The 25,325-nt window shown below is 41.1% G+C and overlaps 2 protein-coding genes across 2 annotated transcripts; one reads left to right on the forward strand and one right to left on the reverse strand.

Moving 5' to 3' along the window:
- Positions 1–1,673: 1,673 nt before the first annotated feature.
- nudt1 (nudix (nucleoside diphosphate linked moiety X)-type motif 1) lies at positions 1,674–19,152 on the reverse strand. Its single transcript, XM_060840781.1, has 4 exons — positions 19,039–19,152; positions 17,847–18,034; positions 14,534–14,679; positions 1,674–2,900 (listed from the first exon to the last, which is right to left on the reverse strand). The coding sequence occupies exons 2-4, from the start codon at positions 17,996–17,998 to the stop codon at positions 2,698–2,700; spliced, it is 501 nt and encodes a 166-aa protein (XP_060696764.1). The 5' UTR covers positions 17,999–18,034; positions 19,039–19,152; the 3' UTR covers positions 1,674–2,697.
- A 242-nt stretch (positions 19,153–19,394) lies between these two features.
- mrm2 (mitochondrial rRNA methyltransferase 2) lies at positions 19,395–24,146 on the forward strand. Its single transcript, XM_060840780.1, has 4 exons — positions 19,395–19,437; positions 20,838–21,124; positions 21,305–21,367; positions 22,364–24,146. The coding sequence occupies exons 1-4, from the start codon at positions 19,397–19,399 to the stop codon at positions 22,786–22,788; spliced, it is 816 nt and encodes a 271-aa protein (XP_060696763.1). The 5' UTR covers positions 19,395–19,396; the 3' UTR covers positions 22,789–24,146.
- Positions 24,147–25,325: the final 1,179 nt, after the last annotated feature.

The raw sequence follows: 25,325 nt of genomic DNA on the forward strand, positions 1-25,325 counted from the left end.
GAGCCCTTCGTCAGGATGAAGGGCTCTGGCCCGAAACGTCGAATTTCCTGTTCCTTGAATGCTGCCTGACCTGCTGTGCTTTAACCAGCAACACATTTTCAGCTCAGTAGGAGACAGTGAGGACTGACACCCTCCTTTGACTGACTGAACTGGTCCTCACTCTGAACATGGGCCCCAGCTATGCCTGCCTCTTCAGATATGTGGAACAGTCCCTCTTCTGCAGCTGCACTGGCACCACCCCCCACCTTTTCCTCCGCTACATCGATGACTGTATCGGCGCTACCTCGTGCTCCCACGAGGAGGTTGAACAGTACATCCACTTTACCAACACCTTCCACCCAGACCTCAAATTTACCTGGACCATCTCACACACCTCCCTCCCCTTCCTAGACCTCTCCATTTCTATCTCAGGCGACCGACTCAGCACGGACATTTACTATAAACCGACTGACTCTCACAGCTACCTAGATTACACCTCCTCCCACCCTGCCCCCTGTAAAAATGCCATCCCATATTGCCAATTCCTTCGCCTCTGCCACATCTGCTCCCAGGAGGACCAATTCCAATACCGAACAACCCAGATGGCCTCCATCTTCAAAGACCGCAATTTTCCCTCAGATGTGGTTGATGACGCTCTCCACTGCATCTCCTCCATTTCCCGCTCCTCCGCCCTTGAACCCCGCCCCTCCAATCGCCACCAGGACAGAACCCCACTGGTCCTCACCTACCACCCCACCAAACTCCAGATACATCGTATCGTCCCTGTAGACTGCATAGGCTGCTAGTTCTGCAGTTTGGGCACTTAGATGGCTGGGTCATTTTAAAGCTAGTTCAACCAGTGGCTGTCCTTGAGTGTTGGTCCTGTACATCCCACAGCTGGTGATTAGCACAGTCACTTTGGTCAAGGCTTGCCTCAGTTTCCCAACATGCCTTATTTCCCAGCATATCCATTTTCATAAATAAATAATCCAGTGGCCCATGTGGCCACACTAGCTCTTTCAAATGACCAACATGTACATTAGAGAACAAGACACAAAGTTCATGGAAATGTAATTTAGATCTGTGGTGTAATTTAATATAATGCAATAAGGTGGATGTTCATACTAAGCCAACTTTCTAAACTTTCAGTAAAAGAATGGCAGAAAGAATTTTCTTCTGCCAACGTCCGAAATCACCATATGTTTTAATTTTTGTCACCTTAAATATTAGGTCAGTGTAATTTCTCCCAGATTTTTATAATGCAGCACAGGAATGGAGGAAAATTCTGAATTCTTTCTGTACTCCCTCCATTACAGCTTCAGGTTTAAGAATTAGCTCTTATCAGATTAATTCAAAGCTGCATTCTAATGTTAAACTACCCAAGTATAAAATTTGCTGGTTTGCATACAAACCTTTGTAATTCCCCTACTTCAAACTATTTGTTCAATACACCTTTATGTCTGGCATGGTTCTGGAGGCCCATTGCTCTTCACTACTTCCGAAAGCTGAATGTGTCAACTCAACGTAACTGCCCTTGAAGTAATTTATCACAGCCAGCCTTGGAGGTACTTGCATAATCTAGATTTCTCATTTTATGGGTGGAAATCCACCAGTAGCTATATCAATGAAAACAGCTGCCTCTTTGCAGATTAGATCTTTTCCACTACCAATACAGTGTGAATAGGGAAAGTTATTTTATGTTGTAGTTGGGGGAATGCCGTGGCTAGAGTGTTAATTGATGGTGAGATATAGAAGGGACGTTCCCATTGCAACCTCCCATCCCTTACTTCCCTTCCAGAAGTTGCAGTTTCAACCCTCAATCCAGAATGTGGTTAACAGTATTGATCTGTTCAGTCACTGTTCCTTCCCTCCTAGTATGTCATTTACACTACTTCCAGGGTAACAAAACCGTTTCAGCCAGGACTAAAACTAATTGTCCCTCTTTCTGAATAGATCCATTTTCCTGTAGAAAGATACTTCATTCTTCATAAAAAATGTCTATAAGATTTGATGTTTAATGTAGTCTCAACGGTTTGAGTAAAGAAAATGTTACTGGTATTAAGGTTACAAATCAAATTGTTTACAAAGCTGCCCTTGTGCACCATCTAGTGGGCACTTCCAGAGAAGCAGTTAGAATTTCACCATCTTTGACCTCCACAAAGAAACTTTATTGTTTTGGGGAATTTCTTCTTTTCAAAACCCCAGTATTATAAAGAAAGCAAATTTACTTATGACTACAAATACAAATGACAGTCTAAAATGATCCAATATTTCTCACAGCAAACTGATCATTCAGTTTAAATGGAACTTAATCTCAAACATCCAGCAACAAAAGTCCCAAATCTCTCTATGCTCCATGATTTATTGCTCCAGTATCATGAGGCAAAGAGTTCCACTTGTATCCAAGGCTTATATTGGATTGGAGTTTCAGCTAGGCCCAACATTTTAACTGACAGGTAGAAAACAATCATCAAAACAGATACGGGAAAGGAAGATAGATGTGTTGGGTGACTAATGATAGGATTGTGAAGGTGGTGTGGTTGATGTACAAGGCTGGGTTCACAGCTAAATAAAGCCTAAAATATCAGGATTTAATTCTTCTGAGAAAAATACAAAAATCATTTTTGGTAATCATTTACTACATTGTTCCCAGTTTCTTAATGTTTGTTAAAGTTTCCCCACTTTGCCCTGTGACTATTTGAAAATGATTGCAAATCATCAGAATCCAGACTCCTCAATTTCCAGCTCTTTCAGCTCATCCACCTCCTGCAGTGTGTATTCCAGGATCGTGGTATGTCCTTTGAACTTGAAATAACCCTTGAATAGCTTCTTCTGGAGTAACAAGGGGAACCAGATGATGTCATCAACCCACATCTCATCAAATGGAATCTTGTCCAGGTCAAACCACTGTGGAAGCATCTCTATGAAAAATGGAGAATTGGACGTGTTTTTCAAATCCAAAATAACAAATGCAAAAACACAATGAGTAATTGACACAACCACATAAGACTAGGGCAGATGGCCAAAAACTTGGTCAAAGAGGTAGGCTTTACCTGCAATGTTTGAGAAGCACTACCTTAGTTGATTCAATTTTACTGCTTATCAATTAACATAACCACAGAATTGTCATAGTGGAGGGTGGTATGGTGCTGAGAGGTTCAGAGAGGTGGAGGGGGCAGTGATGGTACTAATAGCCATGGCATTAGGGCTGGATCTCAGGATACTTGCTCTATCTATGAGTATGTAGAAAATGACATCCCCAGAGAACAAGTAGTTAGAATTCAGACTGATAAAAGTACCTGGAACAGAAAACATCACTGCCTCCCTTACACTTGCTGCATCTTTCTTGAGAGCCATGTGTTGATACATGCGCTGATCAAACTCAATGTATAAAATGGAGATAAGCTCATGATAACTAGTCAGAATCTTGTCATGGAGTAATCTACGTGTATCAGTGCTATGTAGCAATGTATGGCAAGAAGAGTTACAGAAGTAGGGAGGGGCAAGACTGGATTAGAACTCAAACTTACCTGGTTCTAAAATACCTTTCATAAGAACATGTAAAATAGGAGCATGACTAGATCATTCAAATCCTTAACCCTTAACCATTCAATAAAATCATGGCTGATTTGTTCCAGGCCTCAACTCCTCTTTCATTCTGGTTCCTTGTAGATATTTGGAATTTTTGACTATTTACCCACTCTTTAAATACTTTAAGGGATCTAGCTTCCACATTTCTCTTCAGAGAATTCCAGACATTTGCTGGGAAAGGAAATTCCTTCACATTTCAGTTTTCAATGAATGCACTAATGAGATTTCCTATGAGTGAAAACATCTCAAAATTTACTATCAAGCCCCCTCAGAATCTTCCATGTGTTTCAATAAAAAAAAACACTCATTCCTGTGAATCTAATGAATAAAGGCCAAACCTGTTTAGCCACTATTGATAAGTCAATTCTTTCATCCTAGGAATCAATCTAGTCAATCTCTTTTAACTGCCTTCAATGCCAGTATATTATTTTTAAAAATCAGGAGCAAAACTACACAATACTCCAGGTATGGCCTCATCAACGCTTTGTACGGTTGTAACAGGGTTTCCCTATTTTTCAGATTCAAAGCCCTTGCAATTAAGGTCAAATTCCATTTACCTTTTTAATTACTTATTCGCCTGCATGCTAACTTTTGGTGTTTCGTGCACAAGAACTGTTCTGTGCTGTACTTTCTTTGGAGTTCTTCCCAATTTTAAAAAAATAAGTTGCTTCTCGATTCCTCCTACCAAAGTGATGACCTCACACTTTCCTACATTAAACTTCATCTGCCATGTTCTTGCCCATTCACTCAACCTATTAGAGTCATAGAGATGTACAGCATGGTAACAAACTCTTCGGTCCAACTCGTCCATGCTGACCAGATAATCCTAAATTAATCTAGTCCCATTTGCCAGCACTTGGCCCATATCCCTCTAAACTCTTCCTATTCATATACCCATCCAGATGCCTTTTAAATGTTGTAATTGTACCAGTCTCCATCGCTTCCTCTGGCAGCTCATTTCATTCATGCACCACTTTCTGCATGAAAAAGTTGCCCCTTAGATGCCTTTTAAAACTTTCCTCTCTCACCCTAAACCAATGCCCTCTAGTCTGGACTTTCCCACCCCAGGGGAAAGACCTGATTCCCTGTGATCTCATCACAATATACCTTCCCACCTGTTTTTGTATCATCAGCAAATTTGGACATATGACATTTTATCCCCTCCTCTGTCATTAATATAGATGAAAATCACAACACCAGGTTATCATCCAACAGGTTTATTTGGAAGTAGTAGCTTTCTGAGTGCTGCACCTTCACCAGGTAACTGTGGAGTAGGATTGCAAGACAGAATTTATAACAAGATTACAGTATCATGCAACTGAAACAATATAGAGTCATAGAGATGTACAGCATTGAAACAGACCCTTCGGTCCAATCCGTCCATGCCGACCAGATATCCCAACCCAAACTAGTCCCACCTACCAGCACCCGGCCCATATCGCTCCAAACCCTTCCTATTCATATACCCATCCAAATGCCTTTTAAATGTTGCAATTGTACCAGCCTCCACCACATCCTCTGGCAGCTCATTCCATATTGAACAAACCTAGATTGCTGTTAGGTCTTTCAACTTTTAAAATGGGTTGCAGGTTTCGGTTCATTAATATATAAATCCCAGAACTTCTTTTAAGTCACATTCTTGGGATAACTTAAGGTTTTATGAAAAAAGGTGACATCTCAGCGCAGACAATGCATCAAAGGTATGAGGTTAGAGTCTGTCCAATTGAGTCAGACTGATTCTGTTACCAAATTAGGAATTTATAAAATGTTATATGGATTGACTTTTTGCAGATTGTGTGCTTTTTGAGCAAAATAGAATTTACCTGCAAATACAATCCACAAATGCAACTTCACCCCATAGACATATGTTTGTGCATGACAGAGTAAGTGAGTATGTGCACACGTGAGAGAGTGTGTTTGCGTCAGTGCATGCTTGGTAGAATGTGTGCATGAGTGTGACGGAGTATAAGCTTGTGAGAGGGTGTGCATGTGGTTACGAGTGTGTGTATGGGAGACAGTGTAAGTAAGAGTGTATGACGTAGTGTGACATGAACCCAAGGTTCTGGTTGAGGCCATCTGCACGGGTATTGAACTTGGCTGTCAGCCTCTGCTCTGCCACTCTGTTGTTGTGTATCCCAAAGTTTGCTTGGAAGATGGTCACCCGAAGATCCAAGGCCGAATGTCCCTGACTGCTGAAGTGTTCCAGGACTGGGGGGGAATATCCCTGTCTGGCGCTTGTTGTGCGGTACAAACAATGACTGCAGATGCTGGAAACCAGATTTCTGGATTAATAGTGCTGGAAGAGCACAGCAGTTCAGGCAGCATCCAACGAGCAGCGAAATCGACAGTTTGGGCAAAAGCCCTTTTGCCCAAAATGTTGATTTCACTGCTCGTTGGATGCTGCCTGAACTGCTGTGCTCTTCCAGCACCACTAATCCAGATTGTTGCGCGGTGTCCGTTCATCCATTGTTGTAGCATCTGCAAATGCATGCACACACATTCTCCCTCTCTCTCTCTCACACAGTCACATGCATACGCATACATATAAATTTATGGGGGTGAATTTGCATTTGCAGAATTGTATTTGCAGATATATTCTATTTTGCTCAAAAAGCACATAATCTGCAGGCAGTCATTCCCTGTAACATTTTATAAATTCCTACTTTGGACTCAAGATTGGGGTACAGATAGATTCTAACCTTATACCTTTAATACAATGTCTGAGTTATGACGTCACGTATTTTTATAAAACCTTAAGTTATCTTGAGAATATGGCTTTTAAGAAGTTCTGGGATTTATATATTAATGACCTGAAATCTGCAACCCATTCTAAAAAATGAAAGATTTAACAGCAATCTAGATTTGTTCAATATATAGTTTCAGTTGCATGATACCGTACTCTTTTGCTATAAATTCTGTATCTTATGATTCCACAGCTACCTGTTGAAGGAACAGCGCTCCGAAAGCTAGTACTCCCAAATAAACCTGTTGGATGATAACCAGGTGTTGTGATTTTCAACTTGTCCATCCCAGTCCAACACCAGCACCTCCACGTCATTAATATAGACAGCATAACTGAGGCTCTAACACTGATCCTTAAGGCACTTCACTTGTTACACCTTTCCAAACTGTAAAGGCCTATGAATCCAGATTTTGTCTTCTGTATTAACAATACATGCCCCATACTGAGCTCCCAACTTGTGCTATAACGTTTTTGTGGCGCCTTATTGAATGCATTCTTAAAATCCAAAGGTTAACCATATCCCCTTTATTAATGCTGCATGTTATACTCTCAAAGAACTCGAGCAAAAGATCTCTCTTTCACAAAACTATGTTAACTGTTTGTGTTAAGCTTTTCTAAATGCCTTCTTATTTCTTCCTTAATAAAGGACTCTTGCATTTTCCCCATGACAGATAACTGGCCTTTCATCTTCTGTCTCCCTCCCTTCTTTTTTTTTAGATATTTTTATTAGAAATTTAACATTTTTGCAAGTTTATAAAAATAAACAAAACTCTCAAATACAAACATTGATGTACAATTAAATCAAATATACAATAGTCAAAATTTAACAAAGGAAAGAAAAAAAAAACAAAAACCAAAATAAAATTAAAAAAACCAAAACTCAACATTCTACTAATCTAACCTATAACTAACCAGAGTGTATACTTAAGTCTCTTACATGCTCGGAATGTATTAACATCAAATGTAATAAAACCCATATTCGTACGGGATTCCTCTCCCAAGGGGCCCCGGAGCAGCCAGGTTTGTAGTCCTCACTAAATAAAGGCCCTTGTTAGGATGGCCGAAATATCTGCATTTATGTAATTCAAAAAGGGCTGCCATATTTTATAAAATAATTCAGTCTTTCGGTGCACCATATTTGTAAGGAAGTCAAGGGGAATATATTCCATAATTAATCTGTGCCCATTTGAAAGTCCAGGGCGGCCCTCAGCCACCCATTTCATCAAAATATTTTTCCTTGCACAGAAAGAGAGAATAGAAAATAGTCTCTTCCCGTGCGTATCCAGGGAGGAAAAGTTCGAAAAGCCCAAAAGGAGAGATACAGGGTCCACTCTAATTTCCGTTCCTAAAATATCTGTCAGGGTACTTGCTACTTCAGTCCAATATCTACGGATCTTATGACAAGTCCATAGGCAATGTACCAGAGTGCCTACCTCTATTTTGCATTTGGGACACATTGGAGATGCTCCTGCCTTAAATTTTGCCAATCGAGCCGGTGCTATATGGGCCCTATGAAGTATCTTCAGCTGGATAGCCTGGGTTCTGTTACAGATAGTAATTCTTCTAGCATTTTCCCAAATATCATTCCACGTTTCTATAGAGATTTCTAGTCCCAAATCCTGATCCCATGTTTTAAGCAGATTGTCCATATCTCCCGACACTTCATCATGTAGTAAATGATAAATAGTACTAACGGAGGATACCCCTACTGGTCGTAGGACATTACATTCTCTATCTGATTTATAAAGACTATCTATTAACGTAGTCTTCTTCTGCATATAATCTCGAATTTGGAAGTATCGAAAGAGGTCTCCATTGGGTAACCTGAATTTCTGACGCAGCTGTTCAAAGGACATCAGGACTCCATCTTTAAATAGGTCCCCTAAACATGAGATACCCCTGGATCTTCAGAGTTTAAAAGTGGCATCTGTAAACCCCGGTTGGAATCCCCATGCCCCTACTATCGGTGCATGGGGGGATGTTTTATGTAAATTACCCTCATTTTGCCGCATCATATTCCAGGCCTTAATTGTGTTTAGTATTATGGGGTTTTTACAGTGATCTGTAATGATTTTCCTCTTGTCTGAAAATAAGAGGTTAGTAAGTGGGTATTTTACTTGGGAGGCCTCGATGTCCAGCCAGATTGATTGTGGATCAGACAAGACCCAGTCAGCTATGTAACTTAATAGGGAACTTAACTGATATTTTCTAAAGTCTGGGAAATCCAGTCCTCCCCTTGTCTGTGGAAGCTGTAGCTTCTTCAGCTTAATAAGGGGCCGTCTATGATTCCAAATAAAGGAACCCAGCCAGCCATATAATTTACGTAGGGCTATCCTTGGCAGCATCACCGGGAGCATTCTCATAGGATATAAGAGACGGGGCAGAACATTCATTTTAATTAGTGCTATTCTACCCAACCAGGAAATTGGAAGGTCTCCCCATCGCTGGAGGTCCTGCCTTATCCTTTCCAGTAATTGCACAAAATTAGCCCTATACAACTGACCAAATACTGGAGTAATAAAAATACCTAAATATAAGAAGCCCTCCAGGGACCAACGAAAGGGAAAGAGGGATCCGTCCACTAAGTGGGGTGTCATAACAAGGCCACCCATTGGCATAGCCTCCGATTTTGAAAAATTAGTTTTATAGCCTGAGAATGCACTAAATGTATTAATAACTTGAATTAGACGAGGTACTGACATCAGAGGATTATTGAGGAATAAAAGAACATCATCTGCATAAAGGGTAATTTTGTGTTTACCTGTACCAATCCTCGGGGCCGTTATATTAGGATCAGTCCGTATAGCTTCTGCTAGTGGTTCAATTATTAGCGTAAATAACAATGGCGAGAGAGGACATCCTTGACGGCAGCCCCTACCCACACTGAAGCTATCCGAACCTAATCCATTGGTAACCACAACTGCTTTGGGATCACTATACAATGTTGAGACCCATTTGGTAAACACCTGTCCAATGCCAAACCTTTCCAATGTGTAAAACAAATATGACCATTCAACCCTATCGAATGCCTTTTCCGCGTCTAATGAAATTACTACTCTTGGTATCTTTCCCTGATGGCAGGCTTGGATCATATTCAAGACCCTTCTAATATTATTGGATGATCTACGGCCTTTAAGAAATTCCGTCTGATCCTCCTTTATAATATATGGCAGTATCCTTTCTAGTCTCAGTGCTAACATTTTAGAGAGGATTTTAAAATCTACATTTAGCAAGGATATTGGTCTATAAGATGTACAGTCTTCTGGATCTTTTCCTTTTTTGAGGATAAGAGAGATATTTGCCTCTTTCAGCGAAGGCGGGAGACAGACCTGACTATATGCAAAGTTATACATGTCCATAAGTGGATCAGCCAATATTTCTGTAAATTCTTTATAGAATTCAGCTTGAAAACCATCTGGACCCGGTGCCTTTCCGCTCTGGAGTTGCCTAATTGCATCAAGTATTTCTTGGACTGTTAGAGGAGCATTTAAGGCCGATACCTGTTCCGGAGTCAAGCCCGGAAAGGTCAAATTTTTAAAAAATGACTGCATCCTCCTAGTCCTATCTTCATAATCCTGCGATTTATATAACTCAGAATAAAATTCTCTAAAGATCGCATTAATTTTTTTATGATCATGAGTCAAGGTACCTGTACTTTCCTTGATAGTCATAATAGTCTGAGGGGCCTTCTTTTTCTTTGCAAGAAATGCTAAGTATCTACCCAGTTTGTCGCCATATTCATATAACCTTTGTTTTGCAAATAATATTTCCCTCTTAGCCGTTTGAGTAAGCGTAGTGTTTAGAGCTGTCCTAAGAGCCGTAATCCTTTGTAATTTTATAATAGAAGGTCTATCAGCGTATGCTGTTTCAGCTGCTTTTAAGCGAGCTTCGAGCAGACGCTGTTGCTCTCCCTTCAGTTTCTTCTGGGTCGCTGAGTAGGAGATGATCAAACCTCGTGCATAAGCTTTGATAGTCTCCCACATCATTGATGGGTTGCTAGCTGTACCTGAATTAATTTCTAAAAAAGTTTTGAATTCTTGGGAGAAGTACTTCACAAATTTACTATCTTTTATCAGGAAGGGGTCCATACGCCAATGCCGAGCGGATGTCCCATTGTTCCTTGCCTTAGTTTCCATATATACAGCGGCGTGGTCGGAAATCGCTATAGTACCTATTTTACAGGATAATATAGAATTTTTAAAAATCGATGGGGCAAAAAACATATCAATTCTTGTATGACATTTATGTGGATTAGAGTAGAAAGAAAAATCTCTACCCTGTGGATGAAGACATCTCCATACATCTACCAATCCTAATTCTTTATTCAGATCCGCCAATTGTCTAGATCTGGGAGATACTCCGGCAGCACTCTTGGGAATCCTATCTATTTCCGGATCCATAATACAATTAAAGTCTCCCCCTATAATTGTATGACGGGCACCAAAGGCCATCAATTTTGAAAAAGCTTCCGTTATAAATTTAGAGGGGTGTGCCGGGGGGCAGTACAAATTTAGAATCCCATATTCCTCTCCATTTACGAGGGCTTTAATCAAAATATATCGTCCAAATTCATCTTTTATCTGATTTAGAATTTTGAAAGGGAAATTCTTCCGAACAAGAATAACAACTCCCCTACTTTTTGAGCTAAAAGAAGAGAAAAAGGCCTGATCAAATCCACCCTGTCGTAATTTTAAATGTTCTTTATCCGACAGGTGTGTCTCTTGTAGGAGAGCTATATCAACTCTTTCTTTCTTAAGATTTGATAATATTTTCTTCCTTTTGACTGGCGAATTACTCCCCTTGACATTCCAGGTGCACCACTTAACCGACTGATCAACCATAATCATCTGGGCAGATCCGAGACCCCTTGGGAGGGGAAACCCTATCTGGAACATCCCGAGCATGGAGCATATAAAATTCACAAAAATAAAGGCTCTCTATTACACTCACAACAATATAATAAAAAACTATTTCTAAATAAAAAAATATAAAAAGTACCTAAATGGAGATTTTCCCCCTTGTTCCCAGGGAGCGTTACTTCCTCTCCAAAAATCCATCTTATCCTCTCTCAACCAATGCCCCACCCTTGACCCAGGTGCTCCTCAATAAAATGAGGAGAATTCAAATATAATACAAAGCTAGAGTTAACAGTGAGCACTCTACCCCCGCCCACACCAACACCTGGATATATTTGAGAATGTTAATACCGTATATAAATATATAACTATAAAATTACAATCTCAACAAGTAATACTTAGATATAATAATACAAAATAATAGGGGAAAAACAACCCCGCTCCTAAAGACAGAGGTAAAGTAGAATAATGTAACCACCTCCCCCCACCAACATTAACCAATCGCCTCAACATATATATACATACATACATACCCACATATATACATAAAGTAATAAAAGAAAACAAACCAAGCGGGGGGGGGGAGAAATTCAAATCCCTCTCCCCGCCCCCCATGATAATATTAAACACTGAGGTAAAAAAAGGAGAGAAGAAAAAGAAAGGGGGGGAATATAGACCAAAGTAGAGGGAAAGGCAAACCAGCATCCACAATCTCTTACAGTTTATTTAAGAGAGTCCAAGAATTCCTTAGCCTTCTCTGGTGAACTGAAGTTATATATGCATCCATCGTGGTTAAAACGTAGCGTCGCTGGATAGCGTAAGGACTACTGAGTATTTAAGTCCCTTAAACGCTTCTTCACCTCATCGAATGCCTTCCTCTTTCGGACCAGAGCTGGGGAAAAATCCTGAAATAGCATGATCTTGGATCCTTTATAGATCACGGCTTGGGGGTCTTTTCCGAGATTTCTTGAGGCTTCTAGGAGCATCTGCCTCTCCCTATAGGTCTGCAGCTGGAACAGGACCGGGCGTGGGCGCTGGTTTGAGCCGGGCACGTATTGCGACCCGGTAGGCCCATTCCACCCTTACCTGGCCTGATCCAGCATGCAGATTTAAAAGCTGTGGCAGCCACTGCTCCAGAAATGCTGTAAGCTGGCCTTCCTCTTCCCGTTCGGGAAGGCCCAACAACCGAATATTTTTTCGACGACCTTGATTATCGAGGTCATCAATATGATTTTCTAAGGTCCGGACTCGCTGCTCGAGAGCCCGGACCTGATCCACGGCCGATTGAGCTGCAGTCTCGGAGGTCGCGGCCTTTAACTCCGCCCCTCCGAGTCGGTGCTCCAGTTCCTGGATGTCTCGATCGTGCTTCTGCAGCGCGGCCGAGAGTGATTCCCAGCAATGTCGGGACTCCTTGATGAAGGCATCGATCTTCGCGTCCAGCTTGGTAATCATCTCCACAAGGCTTGTTACCGTCGGTAAGTTCCCCGGGGTGGCTGTGGACGCCCCTGCTGCAGCTGAAGAGGGAGAGGGTGGGGGAGGGGGTCCTGCTTGTTGAGAGCTGCGGGCTCCCTTCCCTTTGGTCATTTTTACTAAATATTAGACTATTTAAATATAATACTAAGCAACTATTTAAATTTAACAGCTATTATGAATGATTTGGTGAGTGTGGTGGGGGTGGGTGACCCACTTTACCCATAATTGGGAAGAGCACTATAGACTCAGACTTGCTGGGTTGCCGCCATCTTGGATCCCCCCTCCCTCCCTTCTTGAACAGTGTTGTCACATTATTTGCTTTCCAATCTGCAGGAACTCTTCTGAAAAATGCTTCCACTATTCTCTGCAGCCACTTATCTTCAAAACCTTGGACGCAGGTCATCAGATCCTGAAACTTGTCAGCCTTTCATCCAATGAGTTTGTCAATTACTTTGTCTCTCACCATAAAGACTGTTCTTTTCCACTATTAGCATCTTGCTATCTGTTATCTTGGGGATGTTTATACAGTCTTCCATCACCAAGAACTATGTAAAAAATTGGTTTCCATGATCTGCCATTTTCCTGTTGCCCATTATTAAAATTCCCAATTGCGTTGTCCAATGATCCCACAATTACTGCATCTACACTCTTTAAAAGTAACCAAAAAATTACTTTTAAAGTAATTATGTGGAGGTGCTGGTGTTGGACTGGGGTGGACAAAATCAAAAATTACATGACACCAGATTATCGACCAACAGGCTTATGTGAAACCGGAAACTTTCGGAGCTCCCGCTCCTTCCTCAGGCAGCTTGTGAGAAAGTATACATCGGACACCGAATTTATAGGAATAGATCAAAGGGTCGTACAATTTATGCTAATCCATTGAACAAACCTAAAAGGCTATTAAGTCTTTAATGATGGTGAGTTAGAATGCAAGTGCAGGTTTTGATTAATTAATATGTAAATCCCTGCCCCATGATAATTTCAGGTTTTATCAGAATACCTTAGGTCAGACAATGCATTTTAGGTATGAGGCCATGTTTCATGTCTGTTTGTATCTCATCCTAGACCCAGATTGATTTTATTTCCAAAGTAGGAATTTATAAAATGCCACATTGACTGACTGTCTATAAATTGTCTCTCACACATATACTGCCACACACGCATACACACTCTCCCTCCCTCTCACACACAAATATATTTGCATTTGCAGATACATTCTATTTGTTCAAAAAGCACACAATCTGTAGACAGTCAGTCAGTCAGTCAGTCAATGTGGCATTTTATAAAATCTTACTGTGGAAATAAAACCAGGATGAGGTACAAACAGCGCCAGATTATAGTCCAACAGGTTTATTTGGAAGCACTAGCTTTCGGAATGCTGCTCTTTCATCAGGTGTTTGTGAAAGCTGCTCCTTCATCAGGCACTCCAAAAGCTAGTGTTTCCAAATAAATTCATTGGACTATAACCTGGTGTTGTGTTATTTTTAACTTTGTCCACCCCAGTCCAACACTGGCACCTCCAAGTCATGGAGATACAAACAGACATGAAACATGGCCTCATACCTAAAATGCATTGCCTGACCTAAGGTGTCACCTTTATTGTGATAAAAACTGATGTTATCGTGGGGCATGGATTTACATATTAATCAATTAAAACCTCCATTCCAACTTTTTAAAGACTTAATAGCCATCTACATTTGTTCAATACATTTGTATGAGTTGTATGACCATTTGATCTTTTACTATAAATTCCATGTCTGTTGTATTCTCTCTCCCCAGCTGCCTGAGGAAGGAGTGGGGGCTCCGAAAGCTTGTGGTTTCAAATACATCTGTTGGACTACATCCCAGTGCAGTTTGATTTTTGGACTTTTAAAGCAGAGTCACTTACCATCCGATTCCAATGGTTCCCCTTTGCAACTATCCGTAAAGAATATGTGAACATCCAGTAGTTCAGTCTCATCCACAAATTCAAACTTGATCCGTCCGACTTTTTCCAAGTTGTCCACAGTCAGACTGCTCTCTTCCCACAATTCTCTGAGGAAGGAATTAGCTTTACTTCAAGGAACAAATTGGAGGTTTCATAAAAAGCATTTTAAATAGCTGGAACAGAAAGAAGCAGGACATTCAGACTCTTGTATTAATTCTGCCATTCAATGAGATTATGTCTCATCAGGACCTCAACTCTACTCAGCAGACTGAATTACATTCACTGACTTGCAGATTAAAAAGAGGCCAACATTTCCACTGATACCTTATGGTTAAAGGAAGCATGTTATTAAACTCCGACACCAAAAGTTTCTGGATTTGAACTTATATCTGCAATGGTTCCTGATGTAGCACGGTTGATAATACTTAGGCAATAGCTAGAAGCACCAACGATTCACCCATGGAATGAGGTTTACCACATTTTGCAATTAGCTTCGCTATGTTCGAAGATGCCACAAGGCCATCTACATTTGTTGCTCCCATCTTTGAAAAAGCAGTGGAAATCGTTGGTCGCTGATTGAATTTATTCTTTTAATGTTTGAAAATATGCCAAATCTTTGTTCTTCTTGTCACTGTGTTTCTTTTCCAAATGTTTAATAAGACGGGAAGGCTTCATGGTCTCGTTGGAAAAACTTTGTTCACAGATCAAGCACAGTGGTAACTGCTTATTAGATGGAGATTGAATAAAGCCATATCATAAATAGTCCATGCAATACTGCCTGCACTTTTTCTTACTCGATGAGGCCATTTTTACACTGTCGCTCAAATACCCTAATGGAATCATGGGTATTACCTTATCACGATAATTTTAAGACACTCAGACAAGTGGCAAAATTTGATTGGCTAATTAGCTGTAATGTGCAATCATTCTGCCACCGCAGAACAGTTGAAAAGCTACGTTTCGTCTTCCTAGAAGCGACAAGAGTTCGGTGATATTGATCTCGTCAGTAGAATCAGTGCCAACTGCAAACGAGTTCAAATGGTTTGCCATTCACAGAGAAGACTATCAATAATAGCACAGCAACCAATCAGAGCTCACGCCTCCATGGGTGCAGGGAAAATAACAAACTCGTGTTATGCGACTATCCATCTGCACACAGCAACATCCTTCAAGGACAAGTCTGTCTTCCAAGTGATTGGTAAGCTCTCTACAAAGTTGTTCAGTGTCCCCTTGCCGCCCCCTTTGACTTCAACAGTCACCGAAGGAAGGCAAACGCCCCTTGAGGACGCTTCCGCCCCCGTTGAGAAACACTGATCTAGAGTTACGTGTAGGCCACGCCAGATGCAGATTCATGAAGCAGATGGGTTTTTACAACAGTGAAAGTTTTATAGCCACTCAAAACATGACCAGCTTTCAATACCAGACTTAGTCATTTGAATTCCAGCACATGCAGTGGTGGACTCTGAACTCATATTTTCAGTGAAAGTTAAGGGACGACTCAATAGAAGTAGTCAAAACATTGAGAGGTTTTGAAATTGAATTGAATTTAATTTATTGCCACGTGTACCGAGGCACTGTGAAAAGCTTTGTCTTGCGAGCAATACAGGCAGATCACAAAATTAAATAGCATAGTTAAGTAAATAATGGGTAAACAGCAGCAAAAACAAAAATACAGGTACAGGTGAATGTTAAGAGTTTGTGAGGTCCATTCAGTATTCTAACAACAGTAGGGGAGAAACTGTTTTCGAAACCGATTGGTGTGTGTGTGTTCAGGATTCTGTATCTTCTCTCCGATGGTAGAGGTTGTAGAAAAACATTGCCAGCGTGGGATGGATCTTTGAGAATGCTGGTGGCCTTTCCTGGACAGCGGACCTGGTAGATGGATTCTGTAGATGGGAGGTTGGCCTTTGTGATTGTCTGGGCCTAGCTTACCACTCTCTGTAACCGTCTCCAATCTTGAATGGTATAGTTGCCATTCAAGTGATACATCCAGACAGAATGGTCTCGGTGGCGCATCTATAAAAGTTGGCAAGGGTATTCGCCATCATGCCAAGTTTCCTCAGCTGCCTGAGGAAGAAGAGACGTTGTTGGGCCTTTGTAACAAATACGTCTACATGAAGAGTCCAAGAAAGCTTGTTGTAGATGACCACTCCCAGGAGCTTGACACTCTCCACTCATTCCACCTCTGTGTTGTTAATGCGTGTGTGTGTGTGGGGGGTGGGCATGAGTAACATCCGGCCAAAAGTCAATAATGAGTTCCTTGGTTTTGCCAGCATTGGTTTGTTCTCAATGCACCATTTTTCCAGGTCTTCCACCTCCCGTCTGCAATTTATTTTGTCGCCATCTGAGATTTGATCGTCTATGATGGTGTCATTAGCAAACTTGTAAATGGCATTAATCTGATATTTGGCGACGCAATCATGGGTATATTAGGGGGCTGAGTACGCACCCCTAAGGGGCTCCAGTGTTGAGTCTTAGTGAGGATGAAATATTGTCCCCAATCTTCACTGATTGTGGCCTATGGATCAGGAAACTGAGGATCCAGTTGCAGAGAGTGTGGCTTTGTCCAATATCATTAAGTTTAGTAATCAGTCTTGAGGGGATAATAGTGTTGAAGACTGAACAGTTGTCAATGAGTAAGATTCTTACGTAGCTGTTCTTACAGCAGATAGGGACAAAGCATTTCCACTAGCAGGATAGTAAGTAATCAGAGCTCATGGTTTTAAAATAGTTGGCAATATAAAACAGAGAACACATGAGAAGGATAGATTTTACAAAATGAGTTCTGATTATCTGGAATGTATTGCCTCAAAAGGATAATGCTGGCAGATTCAATAATAGCTTTCAAAAAGAAACTGGTTAAACATTTCTAAAGAAAATAAATTGAAGGCTTATGGGGAAGACAGAAGGATTGGAATGAACTGGACTGGATAGCTTTTTCAAACAGTTGGTACTGGTACAATCGGCAAAATGGCTTTCCTCTGTGCTGTTGGATCTTACAATCTGAGCTGGGCAGTGCAATTTGGCTGAGCACACGAGGAAGAAAAAAATCAGTTAGATGCACAGATTTGATCACTGTGAAAGATCACCACTGGAACAAATGCGTGTGTCTCGTTCAGGATACAACTGGACCTGCCTGTCATGTCCTCTTTTGTCTTACAGAACGCCTATGCTCACCATTCTAGGCTTGAACAATATGGCTCCAGTTGAACCCCACTGAGAGTGATCACCTTTGTCATCAGCATGAAGGGAAAATAAATAGCACAGGAATTACCTCTTTGCTCCTTCTTCAATGGTTTCTCCAGGCTGCACTTTGCCTCCAAAACCATTCCAGCGATTGGCCCCAAAACCTCGTTTCTTCCATCCCAGGAGGATCTTTTGTTGTCTCACAACAATCACAAGAGTCAACAGCTTTGTAGTGACCATCTTTTTGCAATACTAGCTTCTCAATAGCTGTCAGCTCTGGTTGGGAAGAAATTGGTGTAAAACAGCTTTGAAATAGCATTCAGTCAATTGCAATTGAAGCACAGTAAAATATCCCAAGATGCTTCACAGGAACACAAAACAAAAAACACAGTCATCAATTCATATAGCGAGATTTTAGGGCAGGTGTCCAAAAATGAGGCCAACACTTCTATTTCTAAGCAACATCTTAAAAGGTGGGAGCAGAGATTTATAAATGAAATTTGAGAGTTTGGGGCCAAGATAGCAGAAAGAATGGCCATAAAGGGAATTGGGTACGTACAATAGGCCAGAGTTCAAGGCAAAGATAGGGTGAAAATGAGGCTTTGAAGCAATTATCAACTCCAATAGGGTGATTCCATCAAGTCACAAGCAAAAAAAGTCCTTCGCTGCTGCTGCTGCTCAGAAGGCAACAAAATTTGCCAGAAGCATGTTAAGAAAGAATCCACATTGATGTGCAGTAGTGCCTTTTACGTCTTTTGGACATCCCAAAGTAGTTTTTCAAGTACATGCAAGTTCTAATGTAATCTTATCGCTGGAATTGAATCGAATTTATTGTCACGTGTGCCGAGGCACGTGAAAAACGTTGGACAGGTGCATGAACCGGAAAATTTTACAGGGATAGGGGCCGTACGCAGGCAAACGGGACTAGTTTAGGATGGGCACATGGACTGGTTGGACCGAAGGGTCTGTTTCCAGGTTGTATGGTTCTGTAAGTGCGCTTTCCTAAGTTCAGGAGCATCAGGCGACAATTAAAGATGGTTAATTAAAATTAAATTTACACGGACAGAAAAGCAGAGTCAACGGTTTACACTCCAAGAAGGGTATCGGACTCGAATCGTTAACTCTCTTCACAGATGTTGCCAGACCCACTGAGTTTCTCCAGCACTCTGGATTTTTGTCTGTGATTTCCAGCCCCCCCGCAGTTCTTCATGTGATTATGGAAACAATGTATCCATCCTGGTGTTGGGTGAATGAAAGAGTTGTGATCCTGGGACGGGTACCTGGTTGACTGACTCCTCTCCGCCCGCAGGCTGCACTGCTGTCTGCTTTGACACAGGGTCAAACTCCCAACGATTAGAATCGATTCAGAGCTCGCCAATAGATACCACACGAGGTGAGTTACACCCTACAGCCACCGGCTGGAAACATAATCTGAGAGCATTTTTACACATCATTTTATTTATGAAACCAAACTACTTTAAAGCAGGATGATTGCATTTGTTTTGATGTTTATATATTTGTTCTGTTATACTTTGTTAATGCCGTGACGATTGGCGGATGTGTTTTATTTTCTACAGTCCATCTTGGTTGGAAGTGTGTAGGAGTTATGGGGGACAGTGTTAGTTGTGACTCGCGGAGATGGAAGCTCGGCGTTGGTTGCTTTCACCCCATGTCGCTCGGTAAAGGCTCTGTTTGTGTTTTAAAGTGCTTCTCCTTATCGAACATTTGCGGAGATGACCCTGTTACTTCTCTGAAGTGTCGCCACAATTTGTATTTATGTAGCGCCTCTGACATAGTCACCCCTTCCCCCCGCCACCCTTAATTGGAATATAATCAAACAGAATTTGACACCGAACCACGTAGAAAGATGTTCAGTCAGAAAACTGAATGCCAAACGGAATAATTTAGCTTTAGGGGATCATTAAAGGGGGTGGTTAGATTCCAGAGATTGTGACTCCGGCAGCCAGCGATGGAGCGAATATAATCGGGGATGGAGAAGACCAAAGTTAGAGGAGTGTTGTGAAATCACAAGGTTGCATGGTGAGAGGAGATTATACAAAGTGTTTTTCCACACAGCCAGTTGCTATCTGAATCCATTCGCTCATGCCATAGTTAAGATTAGTTTTTTTTAAGATTAGATAAGTTTACTTACAGCGTGGAAACAGGCCCTTGGCCCAACAAGTCCACACCAACCCGCTGCAGCGCAACCCACCCACACCCATTCCCCTACACCTAACACTACGTTAGCATGGCCAATTCACCCTTACCTGCACATCTTTGGACTGTGGGAGGAAACCGGAGCACCCGGAGGAAACCCACGCAGACACGGGGAGAATGTGCAAACTCCACACAGTCAGTCGCCTGAGGCGGGAACTGAACCCAGGTCGCTGGCGCTGTGTGGCAGCAGTGCTAACCACTGTGCCACCATGCCGCCCAGTTAACCTACAAGTTTGCTTCTTCTTGCTGTTCAGCCACATTCCATTTCATATTCGACAGTCTATAATTCAATCAATGCTCTATTGTTCGCAACCCTTCACTGGATTCTGTGAAGCCAACATTTCAGATCTGCTGACCTTTCCTCAGAACCATTCTGAGTTCTGTGTCACATTAATGCTTATTGGTGCAGTGTAACTGGAGTGGACTGAGGAAACCTATTTCCACTAACAGAGATGTCAATTAGCAAGGAACACAGATTGGCAGAAGGATTAGAAGGGATTTGAGAAAAATGTTTTTCAATTAGAGGATGTCGAGTGTCTGGAATTTACTGCCCATTTCAGTGGTTGAGGTAAAAATCTTTAGCTCATTTAAAAAGAACTTGGAACTGTGTCTGGAGTGTTATAACCTGTAAAGCTACCATCTAGATGCTGGCACAAACACAATGGGCTGAATGGCCTCTTTCAGTGCTTTGGCTTTTCTATGGTTCTGTGTTGAGTATTTTACAAATGCATGTTGCTGTTGTTCATAATCCTCCACTCAACATCTCACTTGACCTATTGCTGAATGATGAAAGGCAGAGGAGAGATGACAGAATTAGGAAGAGAAATGACAATTGTTAAGATATGTTTATTTTTCTCATTAGTAGACAGGGTGACATGATTTCTTGGGTCCGGCACTGTCTGTTTCATACAACAGTAGAACAGCTAAAGAAAACACCAGCTGAACAGAGGTGGTTATCAAGACAACTAAGGGACCCATATGTGAAATCTGCCCGACAACAAAATTTCCGCTGTCGGAGTGCTTTTAAGCTGCTGGAGATTGATGAGAAGCATAACATCCTGAAGCCTGGGAACAGTGTGATTGATTGTGGTGCAGCACCAGGCGCCTGGAGCCAGGTTGCAGTTGACAGGGTCAATGCCACTGGCTTTGGTGAGTGAGATTATACAACACAAGTTATCAAATCTGCAATGGGAATGAAGTCTTAGGGTTGCACCAAGTGACCAAATTCTTAACCTTAGACTTGCCGTAAATATTTTTAGCACACTGTATTTTAGTTTGAATTAATTTGTTGAGTTATTTTCATAATATGTCTGTTATTTTTTTTTGCAGTGATGAGTAGCTGTCAGTACCATTTGGAGCGTTGGACAAGGGGATTTGTCAGCTTTTTTACAGGTGCCCTTGTAATGTCTAAGTATCTGCTGGGATTTGCCAGGAGTGTGTCAGTATTAGCAATGGTTTTCATGGAGTGTGCCAGTATTTCTGGTGGATCTCAGCAGTACTTTGATGCAGCAGGGGCTTCCCAGGGGTGTGGTGTGCTTTGAAGGATCCTCAAGACTATGTCAGTATTTACAGGGTGCTCTGGAGTATTTTATGAGCTCGGGAATTTCCAAATGCCTTCCAATTAATGAGTAGTCCCTGTTGTGATATAGGAAACTTGGTCAATCTGCACATAACAATACGTCAGATGATAATGATTGGATAATCTGTTTCTCAAGATTTTAGTTGAGGATTTGATGAAGATGTCAGGGAGAACTACTTTGCTCTTCATTGGACAGTAGCATAGGATCTTTTACAGTCATCTGAGAGAGCGAATGTGGTCTGGGGTTTAATGCCTTAATTATTAACATGGCACCTCCAACTTTGCAAGTAGAGGATCGGCCGTAATTTAAAAAAAGAAAAGCCCTACCGATTGCTATTTTGCAATAAAGATACTTTGTTGTTCAAAAGCATCTTTGTTTCGCATTTTTTAAAAAGACTGAATACTTCTCCTTGCAGTTGATTTATAATATGTGCTGGAGTGTCAGTGTAGTTTTTTGCTTCAGTTTCTTGACTGTCAGTTTAATTTTAGATGTGTTTGCTACCTCTATTTAACTCCATGTTCCATTCAAGAATGTCACTTAGTCAAAGTACCAGCTTGTAGATTTCTCACACTTTTTATATCCTTGAGAAGAAAGTTAAAATTAAAGAAACTAATCACTACAAATGGGTAAATGTGTTTAGAAATGTGCCCCTTCTTAACTAAGGTTGATTTACATAAAGGAAGTTATTAAATATTGAGGAGGGATTGAGATCAACAGGCCATGGAGCCAGTTTCAAAACACAAAATGCCTGTCTTTGTTTTCTCTGTTTTGTTGGTGCCATTCATTCCCTTTTTCCCTTTTTCCATAGATCCAGATGCTCCTGTGGGATTTGTAGTGGGCGTTGATCTATTACACATACCTCCTCTGGATGGTGCTGTGTTCCTGCCTCACTCTGATCTCCTGGAGCCCACCATTCAAGCGAGGATCCAGGAATCCCTGCCAACAGGAATGGCTCAGGTGATCCTCAGCGATATGGCACCAAATGCCAGTGGGATCCGTGAACTGGACCAGCAGCGACTGGCTGAGCTGTGCTTATGTGTTGTTGGACTGGCCAGGAAGGTCTTGAGTCCTGGTGGCACCTTGCTGTGTAAATTCTGGGATGGCACTAATAGCCGTATCATCCAAAAGCGACTTGCTGAATTGTTTAGAGATGTGAAGACTTTAAAGCCTGCTGCAAGCAGGAAGGAGTCATCAGAGATCTACTTTTTAGCAAAGCACTACAGGACAAGCTGATGTTTCAGAGTGACTGCTTATGCACAAGAAGTGTCAACGGCAGTGTAACAATTTTTGAGACAGTTTGTTGTTACTTACATTTTCTCCCTATCCTATCAAATTTTGCCCCTTATGTTGAGGCTGACAGTCCACCACTTAGTTAGAAAGAAAATAAATGTTTCTGTATATGGTCTTTTATAACCACAACTTTTGTGATTTGTAGCAATGTAGTACTTCTGAAGTGTCATAATTGTTGTAATGTCAAAAATATGGCAGCAAATTTGCACAGAGCAAATTCCTACAAAAAGCCATATGACAATGAGAAGACAATCTGCTTTTTTGATAAAAGCTGCAAGTTCTGGAGAAACCCAGGAGGTCTAGCAGCATCTATGGGGAGAAAAAAATTAATGTTAACATTTGGAGTCCAGTTTGACTTTACTATGATAAGTGTCATCATTGGATTGAAAACATTAACTCTATTTCTCTCTGCCAGACTGGCTGAGTTTTTTCAGCAGTGTACTCAGGTGCATGTTAGGAGTCAGCCCTGTCTCGGTAGGTTGCATTCTTACCTCTGAACTAGAAGGTCATAGATTCACCTCCCACTCTAAAAATGAGAACACAGTGTAAGTTGATACTCCCATCTCCTGTACTATTGAAGGTGCCACCTTTTTGTTAGCCATGGAAGTAATACCCTATCTGTCCACTTAGGAGGATGTAAAAAAAATTTGGGATTTTTTCAAAAAGGAATGTATAGGGTCCTGGCTAATATTTATTTCTTGAACAACACCCCAAAACAGATTTGCATTATTGTTCATAGGACCTCAGTGTACAATTTTCTTTTCATCTATGGGATGAGTTGTCACTGACTAAGCCATCATTTATTACCCATCCCTATTCACAAGTCAACCACATTGGTGAGGGTCTGGAAACACAATAGGCTAGACCAGATATGTATGGCAAATTCCTTTCCTTCAAGGCATTAGTGAACCAGATTTTTGTTTTCCTCCTGACAATTGTTTCATTGTCATCGTTAAACTCTTAATACCCGATTTTCATTGAATTTAAATTCCACCATCTGCTATAATGGGATTTGAACCTGGGTTCCCAGGTCATTACTTGGGTTTCTGTATCAACAGTCCAACGATTAAACCACTAGGCTGTCACCTCCCCAAATGACAAATCTACTGTATTCTTTCCTGTATTAAAAATACAGAACTATTTTGTAGACTATAAAAAGCTTTATTACTCTTCAAAGTTGTTAGATGTATTTATACTGCATCTTTTTAATGCTATATGTATTAATTTTTTTATTATTTATGTGAACTTAAACCTTTTCTTGTACAGCTATGGAAACTGAATATATGTAATTCAATTGTGTAACCCTGATTGTATATTACTTTTGGATGGTACAAAAATCAGATACAATTTTAAAAAAAATGCTTTTTTTTAATGTTTGAAATTTCTGTAATCCATCTAAAGCATCACTTTGTTTTCAAAATCTGAATCACAATATATTCTAATGCTGAATCATGTACCTATACACAATTATAGAATATATAGGAAATATATCTTTTCTAAAAATATAGTGACAAGCGTAGCTTTTTGCATTTCATCAGTCAAGTAAAGCCCAATGTCTGTCAAAGGAGTAGATGTCCTCAACATCATCCAGAACAAAGCAGCCCAACTTGATCAGCATCCCATCCACTATTTAAATGTTCACTCCCCCATTAGTCATGAACAGTGCCTGTGGTATGTACCATATGCAACTGCATGATAGTAGCTTTGACAACATCTTTCAAATCTGAGACCAGTACTATCTGGAAGGCCAAGGGCAGCTGAAGCATGGGAGCACAGCTACCTGCGAGTACCCTCCTATCCAAATATCATTCTGACTTGGAACTATATCTCCATTCCTTCACTGCTGCTGGGTTTAAAAAAAACTCCTTTCCTAACTGCATTGTGTATATACCTTCAGTGTAAAACTGTAGTGCTGTAACCAGATGGCTCACCAGCACCTCCTTGAGCGCAATTGAGGATGAGCAGCTGTTACTTGCCTGTGAAACTCATATCCATAAATGCATATAATTAGGCTATAGTTGTATAAATCTCTGCTAAAGCTACAGCTGGAACATTGTTTTCTGTTCTGGACACTGCAGATATATACAATGCAGACTCACCAAGATGACACATGAGTTAAATGTCTCAGTTATGTTTGTATTCTGTACTGAAGAAAATTAAGAGACTAGAATATTTGAGGTGTTCGAGGTAATTAAAAGATTTGAAAGGATTTGAGCTGTAGGGTGAGGCTGAATAGGCTGGGGCCGTTTTCTCTGGAGTGTCAGAAGCTGAGGGGTGACCTTATGGAGGTTTATAAAATCATGAGGGTCATGGTTAGGTTAAATTGACAAGGTCTTTTCTCTGGGGTGGGGTAGTCCAGAACTGGAGGGCATAGGTTGTGTGTGAGAGGGTTAAAATTTAAAAGGGACCTCAGGGACAGTGCATTATTTGTGCAGAGGGTGGTGTGTGTATGGAATGAGTTGCCAGAGGAAGTGGTGGAG

Source organism: Hemiscyllium ocellatum, chromosome 20, assembly GCF_020745735.1.
Source record: "Hemiscyllium ocellatum isolate sHemOce1 chromosome 20, sHemOce1.pat.X.cur, whole genome shotgun sequence".
NCBI lineage: Eukaryota > Metazoa > Chordata > Chondrichthyes > Orectolobiformes > Hemiscylliidae > Hemiscyllium > Hemiscyllium ocellatum.